Source organism: Heloderma suspectum, chromosome 1, assembly GCF_057233095.1.
Source record: "Heloderma suspectum isolate Gila_16-S chromosome 1, 16-S_ref, whole genome shotgun sequence".
NCBI classification, from domain to species: Eukaryota; Metazoa; Chordata; class Lepidosauria; order Squamata; family Helodermatidae; genus Heloderma; species Heloderma suspectum.
The window spans coordinates 439384468-439411716 of NC_139458.1; the positions used below are offsets into that span (position 1 = coordinate 439384468).

General features: G+C 50.1%; 1 protein-coding gene across 2 annotated transcripts; it reads right to left on the bottom strand.

Moving 5' to 3' along the window:
- Nucleotides 1-3085: 3085 nt before the first annotated feature.
- CCDC25 (coiled-coil domain containing 25) lies at nucleotides 3086-26082 on the bottom strand. Of its 2 annotated transcripts, XM_084832679.1 has the most exons (9): nucleotides 25969-26082; nucleotides 24406-24453; nucleotides 23105-23144; nucleotides 19225-19276; nucleotides 17836-17911; nucleotides 12884-12987; nucleotides 9656-9858; nucleotides 5125-5170; nucleotides 3086-3760 (listed from the first exon to the last, which is right to left on the bottom strand). In XM_084832679.1, the coding sequence occupies exons 1-9, from the start codon at nucleotides 25991-25993 to the stop codon at nucleotides 3731-3733; spliced, it is 624 nt and encodes a 207-aa protein (XP_084688805.1). In that variant the 5' UTR covers nucleotides 25994-26082; the 3' UTR covers nucleotides 3086-3730. The 2 variants fall into 2 exon arrangements, with proteins under 2 accessions (XP_084688805.1, XP_084688754.1); XM_084832628.1 differs by lacking the exon at nucleotides 3086-3760 and having other exon boundaries at nucleotides 3767-5170.
- Nucleotides 26083-27249: the final 1167 nt, after the last annotated feature.

A 27249-nucleotide genomic window follows, 5' to 3' on the forward strand; every position in this document is an offset into this window, starting at 1 on the left:
GGTCCAACGGAAATAGAAGATCACTTTGGGGTGAAAGTGCCAGATCTGAGCTTAGAACAACCTTGTCCTGATGCATGCAGAGAAAGAGTATTGTAATGGAGGGCAGCATAAAGTTCGCTCATGTGCTTCACAGATGTGAGAGCAATCAGAAAGGCTGTCAGAAAGAAAGAAAGAAAGTTAGTTGGTTGCAGGCAGCCTGGGCTCAAACAGTTTATGTATCACCTGGAGCTGGAGCGGCCGGCCTGATAGGCACATACAGATTGTTGAACCCTCAAAGGCATTTTAGCAAATTGGGGGGGAGGGGGGCGGAACTGGATGACTTTCAACAGGAGCGTAAACAATCAAAATCTCAGCCATGGGTACTCCCATGAGACTGAAATTAGCTGGACTAAACGAATTAGTTGCAGGATATAATTCAAAATAGTGATTCATAAAATACAAAATGGGACCAAACGTATGTTGGGCAAAACACAACAAAAGAAACCAAGTCCACGTTCTCGTGTATGATTTCTGGTTCATAGGCTTCCATGAATTCAGAAGGACCTCCCAAATGCCCCTCTCAGGCTTTTCCTGCTGCTGAAAAGGTGACATCTGTCATTTACTGAGACCAAAACCAGATTTCTTGGAGAATGGCTGCACTTGAAAATGTAGCCACGGCACTGAGGGAGGGCACATTATTCGTGGGCCACTTTGCCCGCTCTGCTTAGAGTACCTGCTGCCCAGTGGTGGGAGCTCGGAACCTGAATGGCTGGCCGGCAGTCAGTAAGATGTTGCTGTGTAGATCCAATTCCAGAATTCCATGGCCTTCCGGCCGTCAATGCTCCCATTTGTGGATATGGTTTGGCCGCCCTGTTGTCCGTGGCTACCTGGACAAGCCTGCTATGAGGAGGTGGAGGAAAGGAGGCCAGGACTCTGCAGATTGCTAGTATCCCAAAATAATTCATCTGTGTGCTTCTCTCTGAAGAACAGCAAGGGGCTGCTCAGGCCCAGAGGGAGGATGAGGACAATGCAGCCCCGAGGAGTTTCCTGGAGAAGGCCAGGGCAGCCAGTTGGCGTGTGGTGAGGACAGGTAGCCTGGGTCCCAACAAGGAGCTCTAGAAATGGAGATGGCTTGAGGGATCCATCCTAGGGCTCATGCTCGTCCCCATGTACCCCAGTGGGATCTTGGAAGGGAGGCTCAGGCACAGAGGAGGGTCTCCCCAGTGATTAAAGCCCAAGACTGCTCCAGAGTCCCGGGAGGCAGGTTCCAGAAACATGGAGACCAACAAAGAGAATTTAATCTCTTGTCTCTCAAAAGTGCCAAATGATGACTTGCCAGCTTGAAGGAATGTAACCGTTCCTGCAGGGGGTGAAGAGGCGGCGAGTGTCCTCGATCTCACCCTCTGAAAAAGAAGGAACCAGCCAGGCACCTGAGGCAACGCCGCAACCCAAACCCAAGGAAGAAGGGTGTCCCTAGGAATTACAGCCATGGTTGTCCTAGCCTGATTTCCAGGCAGCTTCCCGAGAGGCTTATGGAAAGCCTGCAGGTTTCCCATTGATCTTCTGGAAGCTACACTGAGGCACAAATCTTCCTGTTCACCCTATTAATGTATTTATACTTGGACCTGTTGCTAACACTGACCCAAAGAGGTGGTTATTACTAGCAGCAGCAACCCTTTAACGGCTAAACGTTTCTTTTAATTATACAGGAGAACAAGCGTGCCATTATGGGCTCAATTCATCAATGAGCAAACTTCTACTAATGCAACAGGTGTTTTCTCCCCCTAGTCCCCCAAATCTGTTCTGGAGGGTCCCTCAACCCTCCAGAGCAGATCTGGGGGGCGTGCTGGGGACTACAGTGGGGAGGGGAAATCCAGTCTCGTCTGCTGGCGGACAGACACTATTGGATACAACCCCATGGTACCAGATCTTGCACAGGAACTTTGAAGACTGCCTGTATTTGTTAAGGAAGATGGCTAAGTGAATGCTGGTCACTAAAATTATCCCAACTTACTCAAGCGGTAGAGGAAGTGTCAGAAGCAGCATAGTGAACAGAATGGAGGGTTTTTCCTCCAAGAACAAAAATGACACACAGGCTGGCAGCACAGCCATTCTTCCGTTTCTGGCTGTTATTCCACTCGTGTATTCTCGTATTATGTCTGAGAGGTCGTTTGGCTCTCCCTTGTTTGCACAGGCTGCCATTCCTTTTGTCTGTTTCTCTGACTACACCCTGACGCCTGGTCTGAAGGCACAGTGGAGATACTGGGTCGATGCTGCCTCTGTTTCTGAGGCTCCCAGGAGGATCGGCCGCCTCTGATGGGCACGGGGCTGGCTTGGGTTCCGATCGTTTTCTGCGGCTGTTTAGGAACGTGGAAGCAGGTCTTGCACCATGGGCAGTGGCTGAGAACTTGAGCCGTCGGAGAGGTCAAGGGCAGCCCCGTGCCCCTGGGCACTGCTGGAAGAACTGGCAGCAAACTGTTTTTCCAGCTCCCGCACCCGGAGGCTCCACAGGGCGAATCCTAAGACAGTGGCTGCTTGCCCTTTCCCCCGCAGGGAGGTTCTAAACCTAGGAAAAAAACAGCGGGCTGCTGGCTTGAGAAATGTCAGACAGTACCAGCTGGGACCCATGTCCTGCTATTCCCCACCAGGGCGACTCTCAGGCAGCTCCCGTGCCGTCTCTGGCAAGGACTTGCTCTGCAATCAGTGCACCTGGTAAAAGACACCCACTGTGCCCGTGGGCAGGCAGGAAAGGTGAATCGGGGGGGGGGGGGGGCTCGAACAAGAAAACACGGTCAGTGCCCAACAGAAAAACAAAGGACACAGGGAAAGAATGCCTGCCCTTTAAAAGGGAACGCTTGCCACGGAGGGGCAGTCCACAGCGAACATTCCCTGAGCTGCTGCCATGGTGGCGGTCAGAGATCCGAGCGGGAAAGCGCTCCCTGCCCCTTGAGGCACACGCAGCAAGCCAGCAACGGCCCCTCGAGTGGAGAAGCAGCACTGCCAGCCCCCTGGCTGGAGCTCTCGAGCGCCCACAGCTGGCCTTGGGCAAGAGCACAACCCGCGCAGGGCTGCACGGAGACCGCGGAGAAAGACCGCCTGGAAGAGCCAAGGCCCAAGCACACCCTTCTTTATTTCAGTAGCAACGCCGGGTTTGGCAGGATGCCTGAGGTGAAGGGAAATACCCACCAGTTCCATGGCTCGCTAAGGAAGCGATGCCTTTGGGTTCCAGGCAAGCATTTTACGGCATGGAAATGCTGCTGCGCAAAGCACAAATCCCCACAGAGTTTAAGAGAGAGAACCAGACTCTCAGCACAAGTGCGCTCCATTACCCAAACCCCCAACCCCAGCTCAGCCCCAAACACTCTGAGACAAGGATGTCCTCGGGTCAGTGACTCTGATTCCAGCGGAAAAGCCTTCCAAGTAGAGCTGCTCCCCGGGGGGGGGGGGGGGGGGGGTCAGGCAGAGCCTGCGCTTCTCTGGCACAAGGCCTTTCTGAAGCAGCCTCCTTCCCAGTGTCCTCTGGAAAGATGTCCATCCAAGTGGCTCTGCAGTCGGAACTGGCGGTCTCGGAACGCCTGCAGGACTGCTCTGTCCCAGAAGGACAGCGGCCCCCTCCTCCTCCCAGGCACTCGCTGCCCACAACGACACAAGTACAGAGACCCCCAAGTTCATTTGCTCATTTTTGGCATCAACGGCAAAGCGCTAAGATGTCAAAGTCCACCTCCATCTTCCGAAAGGAGGGTGCCTTGGTTTACATGAAATCATCCGAGTCATTGCCATCCTGCAGGAGGGAAGACAGAAAAGGATTGTCCAGGGATGTCTTAAGGACTGCCTGATTTTACAGGATGTTGGGCACCCCGGGCTGGATCGCAGGCCTATGTTCTCTTGCTCCAGGACTAAGTGATCCCACTGTCTTGGCTCCCCCAGGGAGGGGAACATCAAAGCCACGCTCTCCCACCCCTCAGCCCCCAAACAAGAGGGCAGTTCCTCCGAGGGTGAGCCTGAGCCTCCTTTGCTGGCAGCATCTGCCCCGCAAGAAAAGAGAGGGGGAGGCACCGCCCTCGCCCGGGGCACAGCCTCTGCCCCAGGGGAGGGGCAACTGCAGTGGAGCTGGGCAGACCTCCTGCCTCCCTTGGGCTCGTAGCTGGTCTGCCAGGGCCAGCCCGCTCTTGGGGCTGGTCGCCCAGCTCTCCTCCTGAGCGGAGCAGGAGGGCAGCCACTTCACCCCAGAGTTGCCCAGCCTCTGCCTCCAGCCCCCGGGTTGCAGTCAACAGCGCCTGGGCCTCCCAGACTGGGCTTCGCCATGCTGGCTGGACAACCCAGTCTCGCCGGTGACTGCTGGGTGAGCCATCCCGACTCAGCTCCCGCAGTGTCAGGGAGAGGCGAAAAGGACCCACTGGGACCCAGCATCCCTTTACAACCACAGCTGGGAGGAGGAAGGCATTTCCCCCTTGGCCTGACTGGCCAGCGATCCTGAAGGAGGGAAGGGCGGCTTCCTTTCTGGCATGCAGCTTGGCTCGCTTGCTACAGCTATCCGGCCCCATGGCACTCCAAGCAGTTCCCTGCCATGCACCTCGCCTGCTCCTGCCGTCTGGCCTCCGCACACGTGTTGGTGGACTCAGGGGGAGGGGCAGCACTGAGGTGTGAAGGATCCTGCTCAGGGGGAGGCAGCAGACTTGACGACCCGCTAGCTCTTTCTGGCCAAGTGGATCACAAGGAGACGCCTCTCCTCAGCTTTTTATTACAAACAGAAAAAAGCCACAAGCCAGCCACAGTCCAGTCCCACTCTCCCTCTTGTCCTGGTTTCCCTCTTTCTATATTACATTCATACTGCGCTCTGTAGCCAAGGCCGGCTCCCAAAGCAGCTAGCAATGGCCACAGACAAAAAGGGACATAGGGAGGATTGCCACGTTTTCCACAGGGCTCCGTTGCCCCTCTTGACACAGAGGCTCTGGCCAGGTGCCAGCAGTTCCCTTGCCAAGGCAGGCGGCAAAGACCCGGCTTTCCCCAGCTGAAGCTGACTAGCTCTAGGGGAGCTGGCGAGGGTGTCACCTGGGATTCCCTTCAGCCAACCCCAAGATCCATTGTGGAACCCAGGGGAGGATGCCCCCCCCGCCCCCTTTGGGAAAGTGGCTGCTTACATACCTGATTGGAGGACATGTTCTCTGCCTTCATTAAGGAAGAGTAACTTCTGCAAAAGAAAAGGAAAAGGAGCCTGGCAACAATGCCTTTTCACCATTGCTTCTTAAAACAAAAGGGAAATCACGGCTGTTCAGGTGAGATTTAACATGAAGGATAGGCCAGTTCTTACTACACCTCACACCCACGTCAGGGAAGGGACTCCCGCCCTTAGCACACGCCAAGTCGGATGCTCACCAGCAATGAGGGTGCAACCAACTCTGCCTTGAGATTTGGGTAAGCTCACTTGGAAATCCTCATGGCCTAAAAGATGAGGCCAGTCAGGAGAGGCTGCAAACCTCCCCCCTGCCGACCGCGTGGGCCCTCCCTGCCCAGCACAATCAGCCCCCTCAGCATGTTGACAGCAGAGACTTTGGGTTGAAGCACCCACACATTTTACCAGCCTCCTCCTTCGCTACCGTCAGACTTGCATCACTGACGATTCCTTACTAACTGATGTGAGCAATGCAGCCTATGCAAGGGAAGGCCTGCGTGGAAGGCCTGTGCTAAAGCCAGCCGGCTGAAATACAGGACAGTGATTTAGAGATAGTTTCCCATCATGAAGCAGGGCAGTCCTAGCACTTTTGTACCTATTGCATGCCAGGAGAAAGGGAAAGGCTGAACTGATGCACCTGTCACTGCACCTTAAACAGGGTATCTTAAACAGAAGAGGGCAACTAAAATGATCAAGGTGCTGGAGCAACTCCCTTATGGGGAAAGGTTACAACATCTGGGACTGTTAGCTTAGAAAAAAGGCAAGCAAGGGGAGACATGATAGAGATGTGCAAAATTATGCCTGGTGTGGAGAACGTGGACAGGGAGACTTTTTCTCCCTCTCATGATACTAGAACCCAAAGGGGTCATCCCACGATGCTGACTGGTGGGAGATTCAGGACAGATCAAAGGAAGGACTTCTTCACACAGCACACGGTTAAACAACGGAATTCACTTCCACAGGATATAGTGATGGCCACCAACTTGGATGGTTTTAAAAGGAGATTGGACAAAATCATGGAGGATAAGGCTATCAATGGCTACTAGTCCTGATGGCTATATGCTACCTCCAGAACACCAGCTGCTGGGGAACATGGGTGGGAAGGTACTGTTGCACTCATGTCCTGCTTGTGGGTTTTCCCTGGGCAGCTGGTTGGTCACTGTGTGAACAGAATGCTGGACTAGATGGCACCTTGGTCTGATCCAGCAGGGCCCTTCTGATGTTCTTATGACATTCCTGAATGAAATGTATTAGAAGAGCAGGGAATGGTTGGACAAAAAAGGACACATATAGAAAGTGGAAAGCAGGCCAAGCAACAAAGGAAGAGTACAGGCAGGTAGCACAGAATTGCAGGGATGGCGTCAGGAAGGCTACAGCTGAGAACGAGTTGAGGTTAGCGAGGGATGCTAAAAGCAACAAAAAGGCTTTCTTCAGCTATGTGCATAGTAAAAGACAGAGGAAAGAAATGGTGGTTCAGCTATTAAATAAGGATGGCAAAGTGATAACACATGAGAAAGAAAAGGCAGAGGTGCTCAATTCCTACTTTGGCTCAGTCTTCTCCCAAAAGAGGGTCTATGACCCCCCTGGCAAAGGTGAAGTACAGGCTGAAGGGGCAGGACTGCAGCTTAAGATCGATAGGCATATGGTCAAGGAACACCTAATGACTTTGAATGAGTTCAAATCTCCAGGGCCAGATGAACTGCATCCTAGAGTCATAAAGGAACCGGCAGAAGAACTCTCGGAACCACTGTCTATTCTCTTTGAGAAATCCTGGGGGACAGGTGAAGGGCCAGATGACTGGGGGAGGGCTAATGTTGTCCCTATCTTCAAAAAGGGTAAAAAGGAGGAACCTGGGAACTACAGACCAGTCAGTCTGACATCAATCCCTGGGAAATTTCTGGAGCAGATGATAAAGCAATCCATCTGGAAGCACCTTGAAAACAATGCAGTGATTACTCGAAGCCAACATGGATTTGTCAAGAACAAGTCCTGCCAGACAAATCTGATCTCCGTTTTTGATCAAGTAACCTGCCTTGTGGACTGTGGGAAAGCTGTAGATATAATATACCTCAACTTCAGCAAAGCTTTTGACAAAGTGCCCCATGATATCCTGATGAGCAAACTAGCTCAAAGTGGGCTATGAAACAACGATCCGGAGGATCCACAGTTGGCTACAGAATTGGACTCCAAGAGTGCTTATCAATGGGATCTTCTTCAGCTGGGGAGAGGTAACGAGTGGGGTACCGCAGGGCTCAGTCCTGGGCCCAGTGCTCTTCAACATTTTGATTAATGACTTGGAGGAGGAGGTGCAGGGAATGCTGATCAAATTTGCAGATGACACAAAATTGGCCAGGATAGCTAATACTTTGGAAGACAGAAACAGAATTCAAAGTGATCTTGATAGACTGGAGCGCTGGGCAGAAAACAACAGAATGAAATTTAATGGGGATAAATGCCAAGTTCTGCACCTAGGAAAAAGAAACCAAATGCACAGTTACAAGATGGGGGATACATGGCTCAACAACACTACAAGTGGGAAGGATCTTGGAACTGTTGTCAATCACAAGCTGAATGTGAGCCAACAATGGGATGTGGCTGGAAAAAAGGCAAATGCTCTTTTGGGCTGCATTAATAGAAACATATCTTCCAAATCCCGGGAAGCACTAGTTCCCCTCTACTCAGCCCTGGTTGGGCCTCATCTGGAGTACTGTGTCCAGTTCTGGGCACCACACTTTAAGAAGGATGCAGACAAACTGGAGAGGGTTCAGAGGAGGGCAACAAAGATGATCAGGGGACTGGAAACAAAGCCCTATGAAGAGAGACTGAAAGAACTGGGCAGGTTTAGCCTTGAGGAGAGAAGACTGAGGGGAGATAGGATAGCGCTCTTCAAGTACTTGAAAGGTTGTCACAGAGAGGAAGGCTAGGATCTCTTCTTGATCATCCCAGAGTGCAGGGATGGAATAATGGGCTCAAGTTATAGGAAGCCAGATTCCGGCTGAATATCAGGAGAAACGTCCTGACTGTTAGAGCAATATGACAATGGAACCCATGACCTAGGGAGGTGGCGGGCTCTCCCACACTGGAGGCGTTCAAGACGAGGCTGGACAGCCATCTGTCAGGGATGCTCTGACTTGGATTCCTGCATTGAGCAGGGGGTTGGACTTGACGGCCTTGTAGGTCCCTTCCAACCCTGCTATTCTATGATTCTATTCTATGATTCTAGAAGTGGAAAACCCACATTCCGCTCAAAGCTATGCCTGGCACTGAGAAGGGTGACGTGGCGCTGAAGACCAGGGAAACCACTCCTCGGCCACTCTAAAACTGCAAGGACTGCCCCAAGCTTTGGTAGCCAGAATTATTATTCTTTTCCGAGGAGGAAAAAGGGAATGTTTAGGATGACTAGCAGCATGGCTCTCAACCAAAATCACCAGCAATGGATGCGGTCAGGAAAGTAGTCACTCTCTCTCATGGAAGTGCTTGGCTACAGCCCAGGAGAGAAGCCCTGGATGGCAAATGGGAGGAAGAAGATCTCTGGCCCTCTAATGGCTCCTTCCAGAGCCCACAAAGCTCCCAGTCCAGGGCAGGGACCCAAAAGCGTGCACCGCAGGTGCACAGGGGCGTTTTTGGTTTGCCCATCCTGGCAGCAGCCCCACCCAAAAGCCTCCACGTGCAAAGGTCAGGGGGTCTCCAGAGTAGCACCACGTGATGCATGAAGGGCTGCTGCAAAAAGGGGAAAACAGTCACCCCCATGCACCAGCAGATCCTGGCCAACGCCAACCCCGTGCAGCCCAACCCCCGGTTTCCCAACAAACACAGGACGCTGCTCAGTCCCAGCTCAGCACTCCTTCAGCAAAACCAAGGAGGAATTGCCCAGGGCCAGTGGCATGGTGGCTCTGGATGCTCTAGCAGGACTGGGAGGCGTCAGAGAACCACCAGGGTGACAGCCCGGTCAGCAGGGAGGCAGTTCAGCTGGACCAAAGCCGTCCTGCCCAAAAGCAACCGACAGTGGCCGCAGCACTTATTCTGCTGGCCAGGAAGGGCAGGCAGCCTGTGGGTCGGGAGGCAGAGACAGTGCTTGCTGCTCAAACAGCCAGCCACTGTAGCTAGGGCAGGTTGCCCCCCAACACCGGGAAAGCAGCATGCCTGTCTATGTCACAAGGCGGACAGATAATCCCTGTTGGTGAGAGGATCTCTCGGCACAAGCACCGTTGGCCTGTAGAGTCATCAGACAGGGATCTCAAATCCTGGCGTCAGACCACAGTTATTAAAAAGTTCTGTTTGTGGTCATGTGGAAAGTCAGCAGCCTGGGAGGGAAGACAAAGGGGAGTCTGCCATTCAAGCACGCTGTTCAAGAAACCAGGCCAGCTCCCTTTCAGAAAGAGCTGCCGCCACCAAGCTTCTGCTGCCTGCTTGAGAACGGAACCTGCAGCCATGGGGCAGGGGGTGCGCACACGCCAATCGACTTCCACTGGCAGCCAGGAAGGGCCCCACTGCCTCACTCACCTCAGCTCTTCCATCTCTTTCTTTTTCTTCATCTCCTCTTTCTCTTTCCGCTTCATCTCTTGGATCTGGGCCTTCTTCTCGCTCCTCTCCTCTCGGTCACGGGCTTCCCTCTCTGCAGCCAGGTCTGGGAAGCGCTCCACTTTGGTCTTCTCCAGCCGATTCAAGATCTCATTCACTTTCTTCTCCACTGTCAATATCTTGACCTTGGGGCAGGAAAGAACTGTGATCCTTATCACAAATGTAGCTGAAGAAAGAAAACTCTAACTCCTTCAGAGGTCTAACCTGGGGCAGTCCCAGGGCAGAAGCAGGAGTCACAGCAGTCATGGGCTTGGAGAGGCATATTTGCGAGGATGCCAACAAAGCCATGAACAGGTCACCCAAGAGATGCCACATTGCAAGGGACCTGGGCTGCCTCCTTGGTCCAGGCCTAGAGTCAAAAGGATTCCCCAAGCAAGAGCAGGGCTAGACCAAGACCAGGGGAAGTCACACGAAGGAAGTCAGAAGTGAAGAGCTGGCCATCCAGGAGAGACCAATCCTGGCCTGCCTTCCAGCCGTCTACTCCATTCCTCATTTCAGCACTCAGAAATGCTCTCCACCACTTTGAGTTCTTTTAGCTTTCCCCTCACTTTCCACATCCACCGCACGCCCCTCCTGCTTCTCAACTTCAAAGATCTCCACTGAGCGGCATTTCCTCTCTTGCCTGCCTTTGAGAATAATGGGATCGGCCACGCTTCTATCAGGTTGCTGCCCTTTCCTACTCCCCATGCTCACTCACCTTCAAATCTCACTGGTGCAAAATCTTCAGTGCTCTTGACCTATCTTTTACTAGCCCACCTATTCACATGGGCCTGTTTCATCTGGGGAGAGTCCAACTCGCCACAGGTGACCAGAGAAGTGGCCACTTACATGCCTGCCCTGTAGCTCCCCTTGCTCGGTGCTGTCTGCTACCCTTTAGCAGGGCAGAACGAGGCAAGTGACCCAAGCGACACAGCCGAGCCACACCGAAGCCTGCAGGCACAGGCAAAGCTGTATGTGGCCCCCACCACTACTTTCCTGCTTGTCAAAGTTAGTGTCACCCGCTATTGCATGCTGACTGCAAAACTGGGGAAGGATGGAGGGGACTCATGAGATGCCAGAGGCTGGAGAGCCTAGACTGGGTTTGTAATGGAACCCTACAGAGAGAGAAGCTGTCCTTCCCTCAGACCACCATCAGCCCCTCCTAGGTGCCCCCTGAGATCAGCACTGAGACGTGCATTTGCCGTTCGAAACCGTGCTCTGCAACACTGTAGGCCAAAGACTGATGTCAGCAAGCCTGAGCAGAAGGTTGCTACTGTCATGGCTTCACTTCCCAGGCTTCTGAAGGAGGGTTCTTTCCAAAACAGCCAGATGCTACTTTGCCAGCTCAAAATATCAAGGCAATGACTCCCTGCCTTCGTGTGGTTAAAAACAATTTTTTTCAAAACCCTGGTGCCACAGGGCCTCCAATATCTGATTCAGAGCCCTCTGATGTCACTGGAAAGGTTTCCTTTTTCTAGGCTCAAGAGATTATACATCACTTGCCAAGGTAATGCAGGAAGTCTGCCGAACAACCAAAATATGTACATCTCCAGGAGGCCAGTGATGCCTCCGCCCCCCCCACACACACACTAGAAACTGGACCCTTGTTTCCTCATCTCTCAGACTCCAGCCTGAATGACCCTGTCGTGAAGCCATACCTATTGGAGAGGAGAGAAACAAACGCCTCAAAAAGTGATGGATCCACTTACATTGTGAAGTCAAAAAAGCACCTCTGAACTGTACATGACCTTGAAGGAGAAGCAGAGCCGATGGAAGGGGCTCCTTGCTCCTAATTAAAAGCCACTCAGCCACATTCTACAGTTCCTATCAGGGTTGCTCCTGGATTCCTGCATTGAGCAGGGGGTTGGACTTGATGGCCTTGTAGGCCCCTTCCAACCCTACTATTCTATGAATCTATGATCTTTCAAATTCCTTTGAATTCTAGCTTTTATTTTTCAAAAAAATAAGAAAGTAAGTTTCCAAGCCTCATGAACTCAAAGGAAAATTCTGAAGACTGGGGAACTGCAAACCTCGGAAGCTGCCTTCTGCATCACTAGGCCATCGGCTCATCCAGCCAGCCTGAGACTGCAGCCAGGGGGCTTCCCAGCCCCATTTCTTTGGGTCTGGTTTTTGAGATGCCCAGCTGGGGAAAACAGAAACTGGCCCAGGGACTTTGTCGATGCAAAGCACATGCTCTTCTGCCAAGCTATGGGTCCCCCCATCCAAAGTGGATGACCTGGGGCCTGCAATCCCCTACGTCTCCCCAGGAGCCCTGTGCCAGCCCTCGGAAGGAGGAGGGATGGATTGCAGCAGCAGTGACTGCTGGCCAGAGGTGGTGGTCAGAGTGGGGCTTCACCTGCCTGCACTCCCTCTGGTCTCACTCACACGGCTCCCCAGCCCCCATGTGTGCCTAGGGCACAATCCTATGCATGCTTAGTTGGAAAGGAGCCCTACAACTGGTACTGCTGGGAATTGTAGGGCTTTCCCCCATATAAACATGCACAGGATTGGGCCCTAAGCCTCATATGCCCATCCTTCCTCTCCTTTCGCTACCCCAAACTCTAACAAAAAGATTCCACAGGCTTCCCTAACCTAAGGGCAGCAATCAGGACGAAGTGCACAGATTAAGGAAACCTATGGTATTTTGTATTAATCTGCAGAATTTATCTTAAATGGAGGAACTGTGAACACTGGGCACTAAGGCAGAATCTCAGCGCTCTGGGCAGTAGCCATGCAATAAAGTGACAGTGGATAAGGGAAGGTGCGCACACCCACTTGCTGTAACAGATGGGTACGTAGCCACTGTCCTCTTAACTCATGCAGCTTCTCAAATGAGGTCACCTGCAGGCAGTTTAACTGGGCAAGAACATTTTTATATATGGGAAGTGAATAACGAACAGCTTGGTAATGCTAACACAGCTCTCCCTAGCAACCCTAAGGCCTTCCACGCAGGGCACGGCTGCAGCTTCGCCGAGGGAGTGGCCAAAGGATGCTGTGGTGTGGCCTGGAAAAGCCCAGCGGGAGCTTCCCCTTCCATGTCTCCATCCACCCACTCCCCCACCAATTTACAGGGCACGAGCAAAGTCTCCCATTAGCTTCCTGTGTGCCAGCGCCCCGGGAGAGGGGGCAGATGTGTGTGGACAGGGTGACAGGGAGGAGGAAGACACTTACATCCTTTTGCCGGTGAAACCCGATCTGTCCCACATCCATGTCTGCCGTTTTCTTCAGGTTGGTCCACGAGGTGTACACCACATTGACATTGTTCATTTTGCAGCCTAAAGAAGAGAGCCGCTCCTTTCACCAAGAGCTAATATTTCACCAAGGGCTGATGTCTGTCTAGCTGATATTTTGATCCCCTATACAGGGGATGGGGGGTGGGGGGAAATGGGGACAACCATTTTTAGTCCAGGACTAGATTGCCCTCCCCCACCCCCCCAGACCAAGCCCAGTGGGCTGGATGACATTGAGGGGGAGGGGCCCCGCCCCAAAGCAGCACCCACTTTTTTCCCATGCCTCTCTGCATGGAAAGCAACTTGACCGGTGTTTGCAAGAGGCCACTCCTACCACTGGCAGCTGAAGGCCGCCTTCCCACCTTGCTCGTGTCAAGTGGCTCCTTTCTGCGGGACATGAGCAAGGCAAGAAGGAACTCAGCCAGTGCTGGCAGGAGCCAACTCCTGCAAATGCCAGCCAAATCAAGTGGCTCCTCCCCACCCTGTTCAAGTCCCAAACGTGGTGTGATCAGGACGGGAAGGAGGTGTCTGACTCAACAGGGGCTTGCAGGAGCCAGCGTCCACAAGCCACTGCCACGTGGTGTAGGGGAACCTCCAACTTATCACCCATCTCTGATCAGAGATATCAAACGGATGCCCTTTTGCACAGCTATGCCTCTGCTGAAAGATGAGCTGCACAGAGGGGAATGGGGGACAGCATGGGGATTCCTTTCCCCAGAGCGTGGGGCTTGGGAAGGGGGGGTGCTTGGGGAGGACAGGAGGCAGGACCCATGGAGGGTGCTCAACTCTCTGTGGGCCGTATGGCAAAGCCTCAGGTTACAGGGTGAACTGGGAGAAATCGGAGGCCATGCCCCTAGGAACCCCACATAGCAAGATGGTTTATTCGGAATGAGGATTTAAACTTAGTGAAGATTCTTTCAAGTATTTAGGTCTCTCCATCCCTAAACTATTAAATAACTTAATCCCATATAACTTAGATCCCCTAATGGAGCGCATAAAACTGGGCACTGAATGATGGAAGGGATTCAGATTAAGTTTGTGGGCCAAAGTGAATGTCATTAAAATGAATATCCTTCCCAGGCTGATTCACGTGCTAAGGGGGATCCCCTTTAAAGTATCTAAAACTTATTTTAATCTCACGGATAAATTATTTAGAATGCTCTTATGGGGAGGAAAACAGGCCAGGTTCTCTATTGCAAAAATGAGACTCTTGAGTGCAGGAGGGAGGCTTCGGTCTGCCAGACCCGGGCACTTGCCGCACTGCCCATATTTTAAGACAGGCATTGCGCTGGTCCGAACCTAAAGGATCGTAAACCCCTATCTGGGTGGTGGTGGAGGGGCAAGCTTTGGAACCTGTGCCTGCGTTGCAGGCATTGGGCTCCTTCTATGTGCGCCCTGGTCATCGCCAGCTCCGCACCATCGCAGAGGCAAGGAAGGTTTGGGCACAACTGGGAATGACACTGAAATTCGACCCTCACTTGCATGTGGGCCCCACACTTTGGAACAATCCCAACATAGTTGTACGGAGTAGACAAATATGCTGAGACACTGGCTTACAGCGGGCATTTTTTCGTTAGACCAGTTGATAGATGAGCACCAAAATTTTGTAAATTGTGAGAATCTACCGATGACAGCTCCCCTCCACCCATAGCTAGGTGGCAGCTACTGCAGTTGCAGCATGCTCTCAGAGCTAGATTTGGTCCTGCTGCCTTCTCAGCATCGGAATTCCTGTCACCATGGACAGTCCTCCAGTCAGCATCCTCCCTCCCTAAGCAAACACTAGTGGTATTTATCCAATTAAGAAAACTCCAGAGGCTTAATCTTTCTCATATTAGGGAAGCATGGAACACCGAACTTGGCCAAGAGCACCAACTTTCAGACTCAGTTTGGTGGGCCCTAAGAGCACAAATTTTAAAAAGCACCCTAGGTCTGAAATTAAGATTAATCCAACAAAAAATTATGCTAAGAGCTGACCGGATCAACTGTACCAGAAGAATTTAAGTGACTCTCCCCTTTGCTGGAGATGTGAAAAAGGGAAAGGGACTCTAAGGCACATGCTCTGGAGTTGTCCAGTGCTGGAACCGTTCTGGAGGAATGTGACCAAAAGAATCAAATTCACTCTTCAATTAGGCTGTGACATACTAGGCCATTCAGTGGTGTTACGACTCAGGCCATCAATATGGAAGAGTGATACACCACTAACGGACTGGTTGTTGAGGGCAACTCCAGCAGCTAAAAGATTGGTGCTCTAGGCACGGAAGTCCAAACACCCACCCAGGACTGAAGCCTGATGTGAGGCCATGTCATCTTTGGCCTCCAATGAACTAATGTTGTTTAAACACCTGATGAAAGAGGACAGAGGCCTCCTGATTTGGCAGCCGTATGTGGAACAGTTTGATTAACCATTCTTATTAAGATATTCCCCTTTTGCTTTCCTTTGAATATTATTTGTCTGTCTGGGTTTTTTTTTCCTGAGTTGGCCATGAGGTGGGATCACTCAGGTGATGGGTGTTATTGGAGGGTGCAAGGAGGGAGAGTTGGTAGGGAAAAAAGGACTATAAGAATCAGAAATTCATGCGATAATGTCCAGGATTTGAGAACATTTATTCATGTTTAATCAGTACAACTAGTGGACCCTGTTGATTTTTTGATATATTGTTCTTTTGTGATATGAAACTAAAAGCTAATAAAAAATTATTAAGAAAAAAACTCTCCATGGGCCAGATCGAGCCCTGGTGCAGGACAGAGGCTGCTCTCCCTTGCCATCCTTCAACCATCCTTCCTAAGGTCTTAATAAGGATCAGACAAGGCAATGCCTCCAGCAGTTCCCGAGAGGCTGCAGTCCTGTTATGTCAGAGAGACTGTTACTGATCAGGCATGGCAGAGGGGGAGAGAGAGGAAGGGCTCCTGCAGCTCCCGCCATGCTGCCCCTTGCAAGGCATGGGAAGGAAGAGGCTCCGTCACATCCTGGGGCAGAGTTAACTGGCTCCAGACGCTCCCAGAAGGGCGCCAACTCCAGAAGAGGACCCTCAAGCTCTCACCTCCCCGGCTCTGGCAGCGACAGGGAAGCACCACCAAGAAGGCAAGCGCATTCAAAGGTCCTCGGGAAGAAAGTCTTAAAAGGCGGTGGCAGCTGCCGAACCAGACATCTGCTTCCCATGGACGTACTCCCAAATAGCATGGCTGCAGTCCCGTGGCTGCAGTTATTATTATTATTATTATTATTAAATTTATTAATCGCCCATCTGGCTGGTCACCCAGCCACTCTGGGCGATGTACAACATACCATAAAACAATTTAAAACAATAAAATTCTACCATAATTTTTTTTTTAAAATACCCTAACCCACCCCAAATGCCTGCCTGAACAACCACGTTTTTAATGCACGACGGAAGCTCATTAAAGAGGGGGCATGACGGAGTTCCCTAGGGAGGGAGTTCCACAGAGTGGGGGCCACCACAGAAAAGGCCCTCTCCCTCGTCCCCACCAGTCTAGCTGTCCTGGCTGATGGGACAGAGAGAAGGCCATCCGAGGCTGATCTTGTTAAGCGGCCTGTCTGGTGTTGCTGGAGGCGCTCCTTAAGATAGGCTGGGCCGGAACCATCTAGGGTTTTAAGGGTCAAAACCAACCCCTTGAATTTGGCCCAGAAAACAACTGGTAACCAGTGCAACTCCTTCAGCACTGGAGTGATGTGATCTCGCCGGCGGCTGCCTTTAATCAGGCGAGCCGCCATGTTCTGTACCAGCTGCAGCTTCCGAACTGTCTTCAAGGGTAACCCCACGTAGAGCGCATTACAGTAGTCTAAACGAGAGGAAACCAGGGCATGTACTACCGATGGGAGCAGATGGTCGGGAAGGAAGGGGCGCAGCCGCCGTATCAGATGGAGTTGATACAGCGCTGTCCGGCTCACAGCTGACACCTGAGCCTCCATGGACAGCTCGGAGTCCAAAATGACCCCCAGGCTGCGGACCTGGTTGCACAGAAGGGCTTCTCATCTGCTTCTAGCTTTGAAACGGGGAGCATGCCCATCCAAGAATGGAAACGGCTCTGGATGGATCACAGGAGAGTTATTTTCTAAGGACAGAAAATGGAATCACATGGGACCCACAGATCTTCCTGACTTCCTCATTTTTCATTTTTATCCCACCTTTCCTCCGAAGAGTTCAAAGTAGCGCACACAGCCCACTTTTCACCCTAACAACAATCCTAAGGGATGGTACAGGCTCAGAGACAGTGACTGACCCAAAGTCAGCCAATGGTCTTCAGGAAGGAGTGGCATCTGAATCCAGGTCTCCCCATTTGATCCACATTTGAGTCCAACATCTGATCCACTACATCACACCAGACCTTGTAGATCGCCTCCTCTACGACTCCTCCCTAATCCTTACAGCTGCCAAAGCTGAACCTCTCAGTGGTTTCATTACAACTGTGGTGTTTCCTCCTCCTGGGAGATCTGCCAGAGCCTGAACACTGTCAAATCACCCTGTCTGCACAGCCATTTTGTAAGCTAAATATCACTGATAAGGGGTTTTATGCTTAAGGCCAACTTTACTTCCATCACCCCCATCCACTTCATTGCTGCCATGCTTTGTAAAGCCTCATTAGCAACACCAGTTGCTCAGGATGGGGCAGGAGAAAAATAAATACTAAGTGAATAAGAGCCAAGCCAGGATGATATAAAGGGCCCTGTACTGTCGCCTTGCCCAAATATCTCCTCTATAAAACTTCTCAGTGTCTTAGGTTCGGTGCCACCAGTACACTGATTATACCCAACTCCATCAGTGCTGCCACCTTCTTCACACTTCCCAACTTCAAAGGCCTTCTCTACCTGGCACTCCCCTCTGAACCCTCACAGTTTGTCACTTTGAGGATGTGATGCATGCAAAGCCTTACCTTGGATGCTATTGGCCTTCACGAGGTGAGCACAATCTATCAAGACCTCCTTTGGAATATCATCCATCGTCTGCCCCTAAAATGAACCAAGGTGGATGTGAGCAGCCCATGTGGAGGGATGGGGCAAAAGGCATGCTGGGGAAAGACAAACACTGTAAACACAACTATGGGCCCCTGCACTGAACAACTTCCTGAGGATATTCGTGTTAGTCTGTTGCAGCAAAAAAAACAGCCTTGTAGTACCTTAAAGACTAACACATTCAGAATGGCACTAGCTTTCATAGACTGGAATCCATTTTGTCAGATGCACTCCATGAAAACTTATGCCTTACTAAATGCATTAATTTAAGGTGCTACAAGGGCCGTTTGCTGGTTTTGTATTAACCAAGCCCACCAAAGCAATTCTTTTTAAAATATTTCAAATTTCAGGGCCTTTCAAGTGAGCAAATCACTCTGCATGATTACTAGCAGAGAATTCTTACAGCAGCCCTCATATCGCCATCATCCCATATCACTGGTGCTGGGGGCGGGGGGCACGGCACACTGATTGACTTTGTGACCCAGGTGAGCGCAAGTTGACCCTGAGATTTCCCAGCTTACACGGAGCTGCTACACTATGCCAGTTATAAGCTTTCAGGGCTGAAAGGCACCTCCACAGGGCATCTAAATGGAGAGACCTAAGAAACCACATGACAAGGCAGGCGTATAGCTTACTTTTAAAACTTGGAATCTCTTCCTATAATATGATATGAATGCAATCTCTTCCTATAATATGATCCAATATTACAGTGTGTGTGTGTGTGGGGGGAATCTTCCCATTTTCTGGTTCTCCTTACTGAAGTGACTGTAAGGCTCATCAAGTGATAGCAACACGCTTTGCATGCAGGAGGTCCCAGGTTTGACCCCTGGCATCTCCAGGCAGGGCTGGAAAAACTCCTGCCTGAAACCCCGAGAGCTGCTGCCAGTCTGTGTTGACAGTATCAGGCTAGAGGGACCAGGGGTCTGACTCAATATAAGGCAATGCCCTGTGTTCCTAAGCTTCTATGTATTCTTAATGTTTATAAATTGCTTGGGTACTAAATGTGGCGAGGGAGCCTCTAAATCTTTCACTCACAGTCCTCCAAGACCACATAAAGCCTGCTGAGCCTATCCAGCCACCTCCTCATGCCTCTGCCCTTTCCTCCCTTCTCTGTTGCTAACGGCTTCCAGCAGCTCAATCCTAGCTGGCACATTCCCTTATGATCTTCTGCACGGCACGTCAGCAGGCACTGCAAACAGCACATGACAGCTAGAGCTCCCAGAGTGACACCCCACCCCACCCCACCCCACCATGTAACTGAATAATGTCACAGTGAACGGTGCACATAAAAAGCAGAGCTGGGCGGTTACCTTGTGTAGCCGGAGGTACACATGCGCAGAAGAGAGCTTGTCCACATGAAACCTACACAACACAGCACAGATTTGACTGAAGCGATGATTCAATCCAAAAGAAATGTTTCCATATATACTACTCTAATATGCTGGCCACCATCTGAGAATGAGCATTTTAAAGCATGCATATTTGATAGCAGGGGAAGGAATTTTTATGGCTTATCGTGCTCTTATCTCTGAGAAAGTATTCACATAGCCTGAAGAGGAAGAAATTGAAAGGCTGAAGGAAACAGCTGCTAAAATAGCAAATATTTCATTTGAGTAAGGACACAGATAAAGGCCCAGTACTCCCTCTAGTGAACCTGCGGCAAACAGCACTAGACTAACGAGGCCAGGATTTAAGTGTACCTTTACAAGATCACCTGGTAGTCATTCCCCCTCCAAGGAATAAGACCAATTCACGAATCATCTCCAATAGATGTTTACATTTGCAGTATTTTCCAGTGGCTAAGACTTATCAACAAACCTGGGATATCTTTCCTGTTGCACAGCTATACATACAGGGAGGAAATTGATTACTTGGGCCCTAAAACAATCAGTCCATGTCAGTTGACATGGACTTAGCAGGGACAAAAATTTCCTTCAATGTTCTCTGTGCAGACATGCGCATGCATGCAAGGAGTAGCCCTGCTGGATCAGACCAAAGGTTCATCCACGCCAGCATCTGCTTCCAACAGTAGCCCACCAGATGCCCCTGGAAAATCCACAAGCAGGCCACAAAGGGGACAGTCTTCCACCACTGCTCGCTCCCCCAGCAACTGCTCCCAAGAGGCTTACTGCCTCTTGCCTCTGAAGTTGGAGGTTTCATCTCATTGTCACAAATACAATCATCTTGAATCTACCCTTTGGTGTCCTGACTGGTCCAAGCCACTCTTCACAGGAGCTAGAAGAGGCAGCACTTAGAAGCGGACAGCATCCACAAAAGCATAGGCCGGAATAAATATTGTCAGTCTTTAAAGGGCCACAAGACAATTACATAATTAAGATTAATGCAGTTCCATTGGTAGAGGCATACAGAGCACTGTCTGGTCCAGTTTTATTGGATGAGTTTCAGTTACTGAGGCCCAAGGATGCGGACAAGGTGCTTGGCCAAGTCCAGTCGACTACCCGTGTGCTTGCCCCTTGCGCCTCATGGCTTATCACATCAAACAAGGAGGGGATGTCCGGCTGGGTCCAGGAGGTTGTAAATTCCTCCTTGAGAGAGGGAGTGGTGCCGGCCTCTTTAAAGGAGGCAGTAATTGGGCCACTCCTGAAAAAGCCATTATCTAGATCCATTTCAATAGGGCTTCAGGCCTGGTTTCAGAATGGAAACTGCCTTGCTCGCCCTGTGGGATGACCTTTGCCAGAAGGACAGGCGGAGTGTGACCCTGTTGATTCTCTTGGAGACCTCAGCGGCTTTCGATACCATCGACCATGGTATCCTTCTGGATAGGCTGTTTGGATGGGAGCTGGAGGCACCACACTGCAGCGGTTCCACTCCTACTCGGATGGCCGACTCCAGGTGGTGGTGCTGAGGGATTATTGCTCCGTGCCTTGGTTATGCCACGGGGTTCCACAGGGCTCTATTTTAATGCCTATGCTGTTCAGCATCTACACGAAACCACTGAGGGAGGTTATCCAGAGGGGTGAGCTGAGGTGTCATCAATACATGGATGACACCCAGCTCTACCTCTCTTTTTCATCAAACCCAGGTGAGGCAGTGGCTGTTCTGAATCAGTGCCTGGGCACAGTAATGGACTGCATGAGGGCCAATAAACTGAAACTCAATCCAGACAGGATGGAGGTACTGTTAGTGGGTGGTTCGTCTGCCTGGGTAGGTGATGTTCAACCTGTTCTGGAGGGGGTTGTACTCTGCCTAAAGGATCGGATTCATTGTTTGGGGGTGCTCTTGGACCCAGAACTATCACTTGAGGCACAGGTGGACTCAGTGGCATGGAGCACCATTATCAGCTTAGGCTAATATTCCAACTATGCCCTTATCTGGACAGAGATAGCCTAGCTACAGTTATCCATGCTCTGATAACCTCTCGTCTAGATTACTGCAATGCGTTATACATGGCGCTGCCTTTGAAAACAGTCTGGAAACTTCAGCTGGTCCAAAAGAGGGCAGCACGGTTGTTAACGGGGACTGGCCAATGACATCATATTATGACAGTACTTTTCCAGCTGCACTGGCTGCCAGTCCATGTCTGGGCCCGAGTCAAAGTGCTGGTATTCACATTCAAAATCCTAAATGGCTTGGGGCCAGGTTATCTGAAGGATTGTCTCCTCCCATATGTATCTGCCCAGACCCTAGTATCCTCTTCAGGGGTCTGCCAAAGGAAGTGAAGTGGGTGGCTATTATTTATGTATTTATTTCATTCCTATACTGCCCAATAGCCAAAGCTCTCTGGGCGGCTACCAGGAAGAGGACTTTTTCTGCTGTGGCACCCCAGTTGTGGAATGAGCTCCCTAGAGAGGTTCACCTAGTGCCTACATTGCACTCCATTCGGCGCCAGGACAAGGCCTTGTTATTTTCCCAGGCATTTTAGCATTCTAGTCTTTTAGCTCTGTTGTTTTATATCTGTATTTTAAATGTCTGCATCGCTGCTAGATTTTATTCTGGTTATGCTTTTATATTGTAGTTTTAAGCTTTTATATTTTATATTGTTTTATGCTGTACGTTGTGGTTTCAATTTTTGTGAACAGCCCAGACAGCTTCAGCTATTGGGTGGTATAGAAATATAATAAATACATAAATAAATCTCTTTGTTGTTTTAGGATTGAGGAGAAGAGCCTAATGGATCTACAGGAAAGAATGAAAGCACATGTGGGCTTGGCTTTTAGCCAGGTCCCCGTGGAACTCCTGCTGCCAGAATTAAGGCTGAAATCTTGAAAGCACTTCATTAAAACACATATCTGGAATCAGTAAGGGGATGAATGCCATTAAACTGAAGCTCAGTCCAGATAAGACTTGGGTACTGTTGGCTGGTGAAACAGTGTTGTTCTCAGTCTATAATGTGACGTAATGCTACTGCTGTTTTTGTTTTTTACTCTGTCATCAGCTCCTGTCCTTTTTAATTGTTGTCATTTTATTGTGATTTTCTACTGTTTGCTGCCTTGCATGTGATGAAGAGACAGGATATAAATATTTTAAATAAATCAAAAATAAGTAATACAAAATAGTCACACTGGTTTAAGTGGGGCAGCCTGAATGAATGGATTCAATTAAGAAGTGCTTAGCAGAACAGTTCCTCCCAAGTTTGTTTGCTTAGTGTACATGGCTCAGGTGATGTCTATTGATGAATCCACTGAAGTACTGCAGAAAGTTGTCAACATTTGAACATTTTTGGAACTTCTGTTCTTTGGACTGGCCCAGCCACCACTTTCTGTGCCAAGGCAAAAGTACATCTGTCTGCCAGGAATCTAATGATTCCAAGCTCACATCCTTGAGCAGACATCAAACCAGCTGGGCTTGGAAAAGAGAAACTATAATGAAGGATATTCCAACAACAGACCTAATTTGGCAAGACAACAAAGCTGCAACTGGGGGGTTGCAAAATTATTATTGGGAGCTTTAAAAAAAATTAATGAAACAGGACAAGAGCATATGGTTGAAGGCCCCTCCATTTTAGACAAATAAAAATAAAAAGAATTCCTAATGTGGAAAACTAGGAAATCAAGATTCTGTACCCTGATGTGCGAAGGTGTTGTCGTTTTATCAGCAGAAAGGGTGCTTTTTCCTTTTCTCAGAGGGTAGTATTTGCTGAATATGTACATCAGCGTTACTAAGGAGGGGGATTCATTTCACAGCCAAAGGACCACCACTGCACACACAGAGACTCCCTTCAGTACTTACCAAATATCTTCAGGCCAGCCATGTTTTATTAGGTCTTCATCTACAAGAGAAAGCTAACAGTGAGCAGAGAGGATTCCCAGCTGCCTCTCAGAGACCATTTATTTATTTATTACATTTGTATACTGCCCAATAACCAAAGCTCTCTAGGTGTTTCACAATACAAAACTTAAACTATAAAATATTTTTAAAAAATACAAAAACCTAGAAGCCTTCCCCCATCAGCTGTCAGGATTGGGCCCAGGCTCCCTGTGGAATCTGAAGATTCTGAGGCAGAGCTAGGAGAAGAACAGCGGAGACATTGGGCAGGGAAGGAAATTCCCCAAGACTCCCCAGGAGCTCGGGAAGAACCTTGCCAGTAGCACATCAATCAGGAGGGTCAGGGACAGATACCACCTCCCGTCCCCACAATGGGAAATCAGCTTCTGTCAGAGCGGGAGGAAGGACACGAATAGGTAGACGCAAGAGTCTGTCGTCGATTTAAGCAGGCGGACCTTATGAGAAGAAGGAGGTGCTCTACTAGGCTGGCTGCCCACCGGAGGCAAGGCAGAGAGGACCCACCCTGCAGGAGGGGCTCAGAAAACCATTCGTGTCCTGTGTATTAGCCTATAGTTAGTTTAAGAGGCAACTGTCCTCCTCAGTAGAAGTTTCTTTATCAAAAGATGCAACTTAGCTAATTAGACTCTGAGGGCAGCTTCTAGCCTTTGCTGATTTTAATGGTTTGAAGAGCCACTGTTAACTCAATAAAAGAGTGTGTGGATAGCAAGTTGAGTCTTGGACTGTTTTACTGCTCTGTGGGAGGGTACAGAAATCTGACATCAACTCTTTCACACTCCCTTGCACCTTCCTACAAATCATCCATTTTGCTGGTGTTTCATCTTAGAATGGCTAACATGACAGACAAGGGCACCAGCCGCATGAGGTGGGCAATTTCTTTCACTGTGTGCGGAGCCACTCCTGGGTGTGAATACTGGACACAGACATTTGGGCACCTGCCTAGGAAAGAAATAAGGTGCATCTGTTTCTACAAGTATTCTGCTTAAAGGGATTCTTCGACCTGATTCCCTAGCTTCATTAACTGATGGATACATCAGTAATGCTCTAAATCTAACAGTTAAATTTGGAAAGTAGTCCACATGGACCTTTGAAGCAGGGCTTATCTATTAGCAAGAGCCAGTGAGTTTTTAGGGAAGATGCATAACTTATCATGAGTTCATTGTTTAAAACAAAAGCAGGGTTAAAAACACAAAACATATAAAACTGACTCAATCTTGTCAGGCATGTCCACAGAGTTTTATACTTACTTTCATATTTATCTTTTCCCATATAAATTGTGTAAGCAGCGGGAACAACTGAGCGAAAGAGAAAGGAAACAAGATGAACCAATGTTTCATATCAGGCCATGCATAGAAGAACATGTTGTTCCACAAAATAAGAGCTGAAATACCACTAATCTATTATAGTCCTTTCCTGGGAGGCAGAACCACTGGAATCATTGCAAGGTTTGCTCATCTAAAGGGTTCTAAAGCTGTGCTCCATGGACCACCAGTTGCCCCTGACACTCTTTCAGGTGGGCCTCAAATGATCACACTGAAGATGCCAAGGGTGACTTTGGGCCAGTCCTCATATCACAGCCTTAACCCTTCCTCTTAAGAATTATTCTGAGGGCAGCTTCTAGCCTTTGCTGATTTTGCTCAGAGGATAAAGAGGGAAAACTCCGCATACACTATTTTGACTGCCTTGCAGAAAGGATGGGCTGTACATGCAATAAAAAAGAAATAAACCATCAAAACACTACAGGTGTTGTGAGGAAACAGCCATCTGGCAAGACAAGGAATACAGGCCTTCCTGCAGAAGTGGGCCAGGAGGAGACAAGTGAGTGGGGGGCAGATGCCTGTATTTTATTCATTAATTTATACTGTACTTTTTGACTTGCAGGCCCCCAAAACAACTATAAGTACATATAGATCTCTCTCTCTCTCTCTCTCTCACACACACACACGTATATGTGTATGAGACAGGGGGATATTTGCAGAGGGGAGCAAAAGGGGCCACAATTAAAGAGAGGGGCCACAATTAAATAGATGTAGGGTGGGTACTTTGAGGGTAGGTTTGCCAGAACTTTTTGTCCTGTAACTGGGTGATGTTGCACCCACTGAATGTATTTTAAGTATTTTTATGCCACTCCTCAGCCAAAAAGGCTCCCAGGGCAGCTTATATAATCAGTTGAGAAAGATAGTCCCTGCCCACAGACTTACAGTCTAAAAAGACGGGAGGCACAAGGAAAAAGGGATGGGGAGGAAAGAGGAAATAATTAAGCGGTCTCTCAGCAGAGCTGGTGAAATGGGCCTGCTTCCCACGTCATCTCCCCTAGTGCAGCCTGCTGGGATGGCTGCTGGTGATGGCAGCTGAGGGAGGATTCCTGCCTACAGTCCAGCTATTTTGTCTCACGTTCCGATGAAAAGCTCAGCGTATGTGTGGTTAAGCCATCCCTGTGCTTCCTTTCAGGAAGGCCTCAGGAAGCAAAACAGGCACGAATGACGCCTCTCTGCGCCCGTATCCCATGGCGGCCGTGCCCAGCCTGGGGCCCTCAGATGTGCGGGACTGCAACTCCCATCACTCCCAGCCCGCCCACGGCCACGCCTGGAGGGCGCCAGGTTGGGCCAGGCTGCCCCTTTCCCCCTCCAGGAGCCCACGGCGTACAAGGGGGCTGAGCGCGGATCTCTCTCTCTCTCTCTCTCTCTCTCTCTCCCATCGCAAGCTCCTTGGGGCAGGGACCTGCTGCCTTCTGCTCGCTCATCCACCATGAAGGACGACTCAATAAGCGGCCCCGAGGGGCGCTGTGGGCGTGGCTGGCGCCCCCTTACCGTTGGACGTGAAGTAGAACACCATGGCAACGGGCCGCGGGGGTCTCCTTCGCGTCCGCCCCGGGGACGAAGCCAGACACGCTCACGAGCGGCCAGCGACTTCCGGTTCGAGCGGCCCGTCTGCCGGAAGTGACGCTCCCAAGGTGCCTGGCCTTTAGAGATAAGACGCGTGTGCAGAGGGGACCACGCGCATGCGCTGCAGTGGGTTCCCAGACAGTAAGGAGGGTAAGAGACTGGCGTGGGCTAAGACCAGGGAGGAAAGGCTCCTCCTGTGCAAGCGCCGCGTCATTGCTGACCCCTGGAGGGACGCCGCGTGAAAGTAAAAGGGTGAAAGAGGAGAGTGCAAAAACTGGTTTGAAACTCAACATTAAAAACGAAGATCATGGCATCTGGCCCCATCACTTCCTGGCATATGGAAGGGGAAGAAATGGAAGCAGTGACAGATTTTACTTTCTTGGGCTCCAAGATCACCGCAGACGGTGACTGTAGCCATGAAATTAAAAGACGCTTGCTCCTTGGGAGGAAAGCTATGGCCAACCTAGACAGCATAGTAAGAAGCAGAGACATCACCTTGCCGACAAAGGTCCGTCTAATCAAAGCTATGGTTTTCCCAGTAGTAATGTATGGCTGTGAGAGCTGGACTATAAAGAAGGCTGAGCGCCAAAGAATTGATGCTTTCTAACTGTGGTGCTGGGGAAGACTCTTACGAGTCCCCTGGACTGCAAGGAGGTCAAATCAGTCCATCCTAAAGGAAATCAACCCTGAGTGCTCATTGGAAGGACAGATACTGAAGCTGAAGCTCCAATATTTTGGCCACCTAATGCAAAGAGAAAACTCTCTAGAAAAGACCCTGATGCTGGGAAAAACTGAGGGCAAAAGGAGAAGGGGACGGCAGAGGATGAGATGGCTAGATAGCATCACCGTTGCAAGGAATATGAACCTGAGCACGCGCCAGGAGAGAGTGCAGGACAGGAAGGCCTGGCATGCTATGGTCCATGGGGTCACAAAGAGTCGGACACGACTGAACAACAACAACTTAAGAAGGGTGATGAACATGTAATTAGTGGTCATAATTAGTGATTATGACTAATTAGTCATAATTAGTAAGGTGGAGCTGGTTCTCCTCTCTGACATCTGTCTTCATCGTAGGGCAGAGGACAGAGTGACGCCCCTAAACGAAGCATCGCCAGTATGCCGGAAGTTAAGGCAGTGTGCTACTCTAATTCCCAGTTCTATGGTTCCTGCTAAATGAGAATTCTCATCTCTATGCCTCCCCGCAGC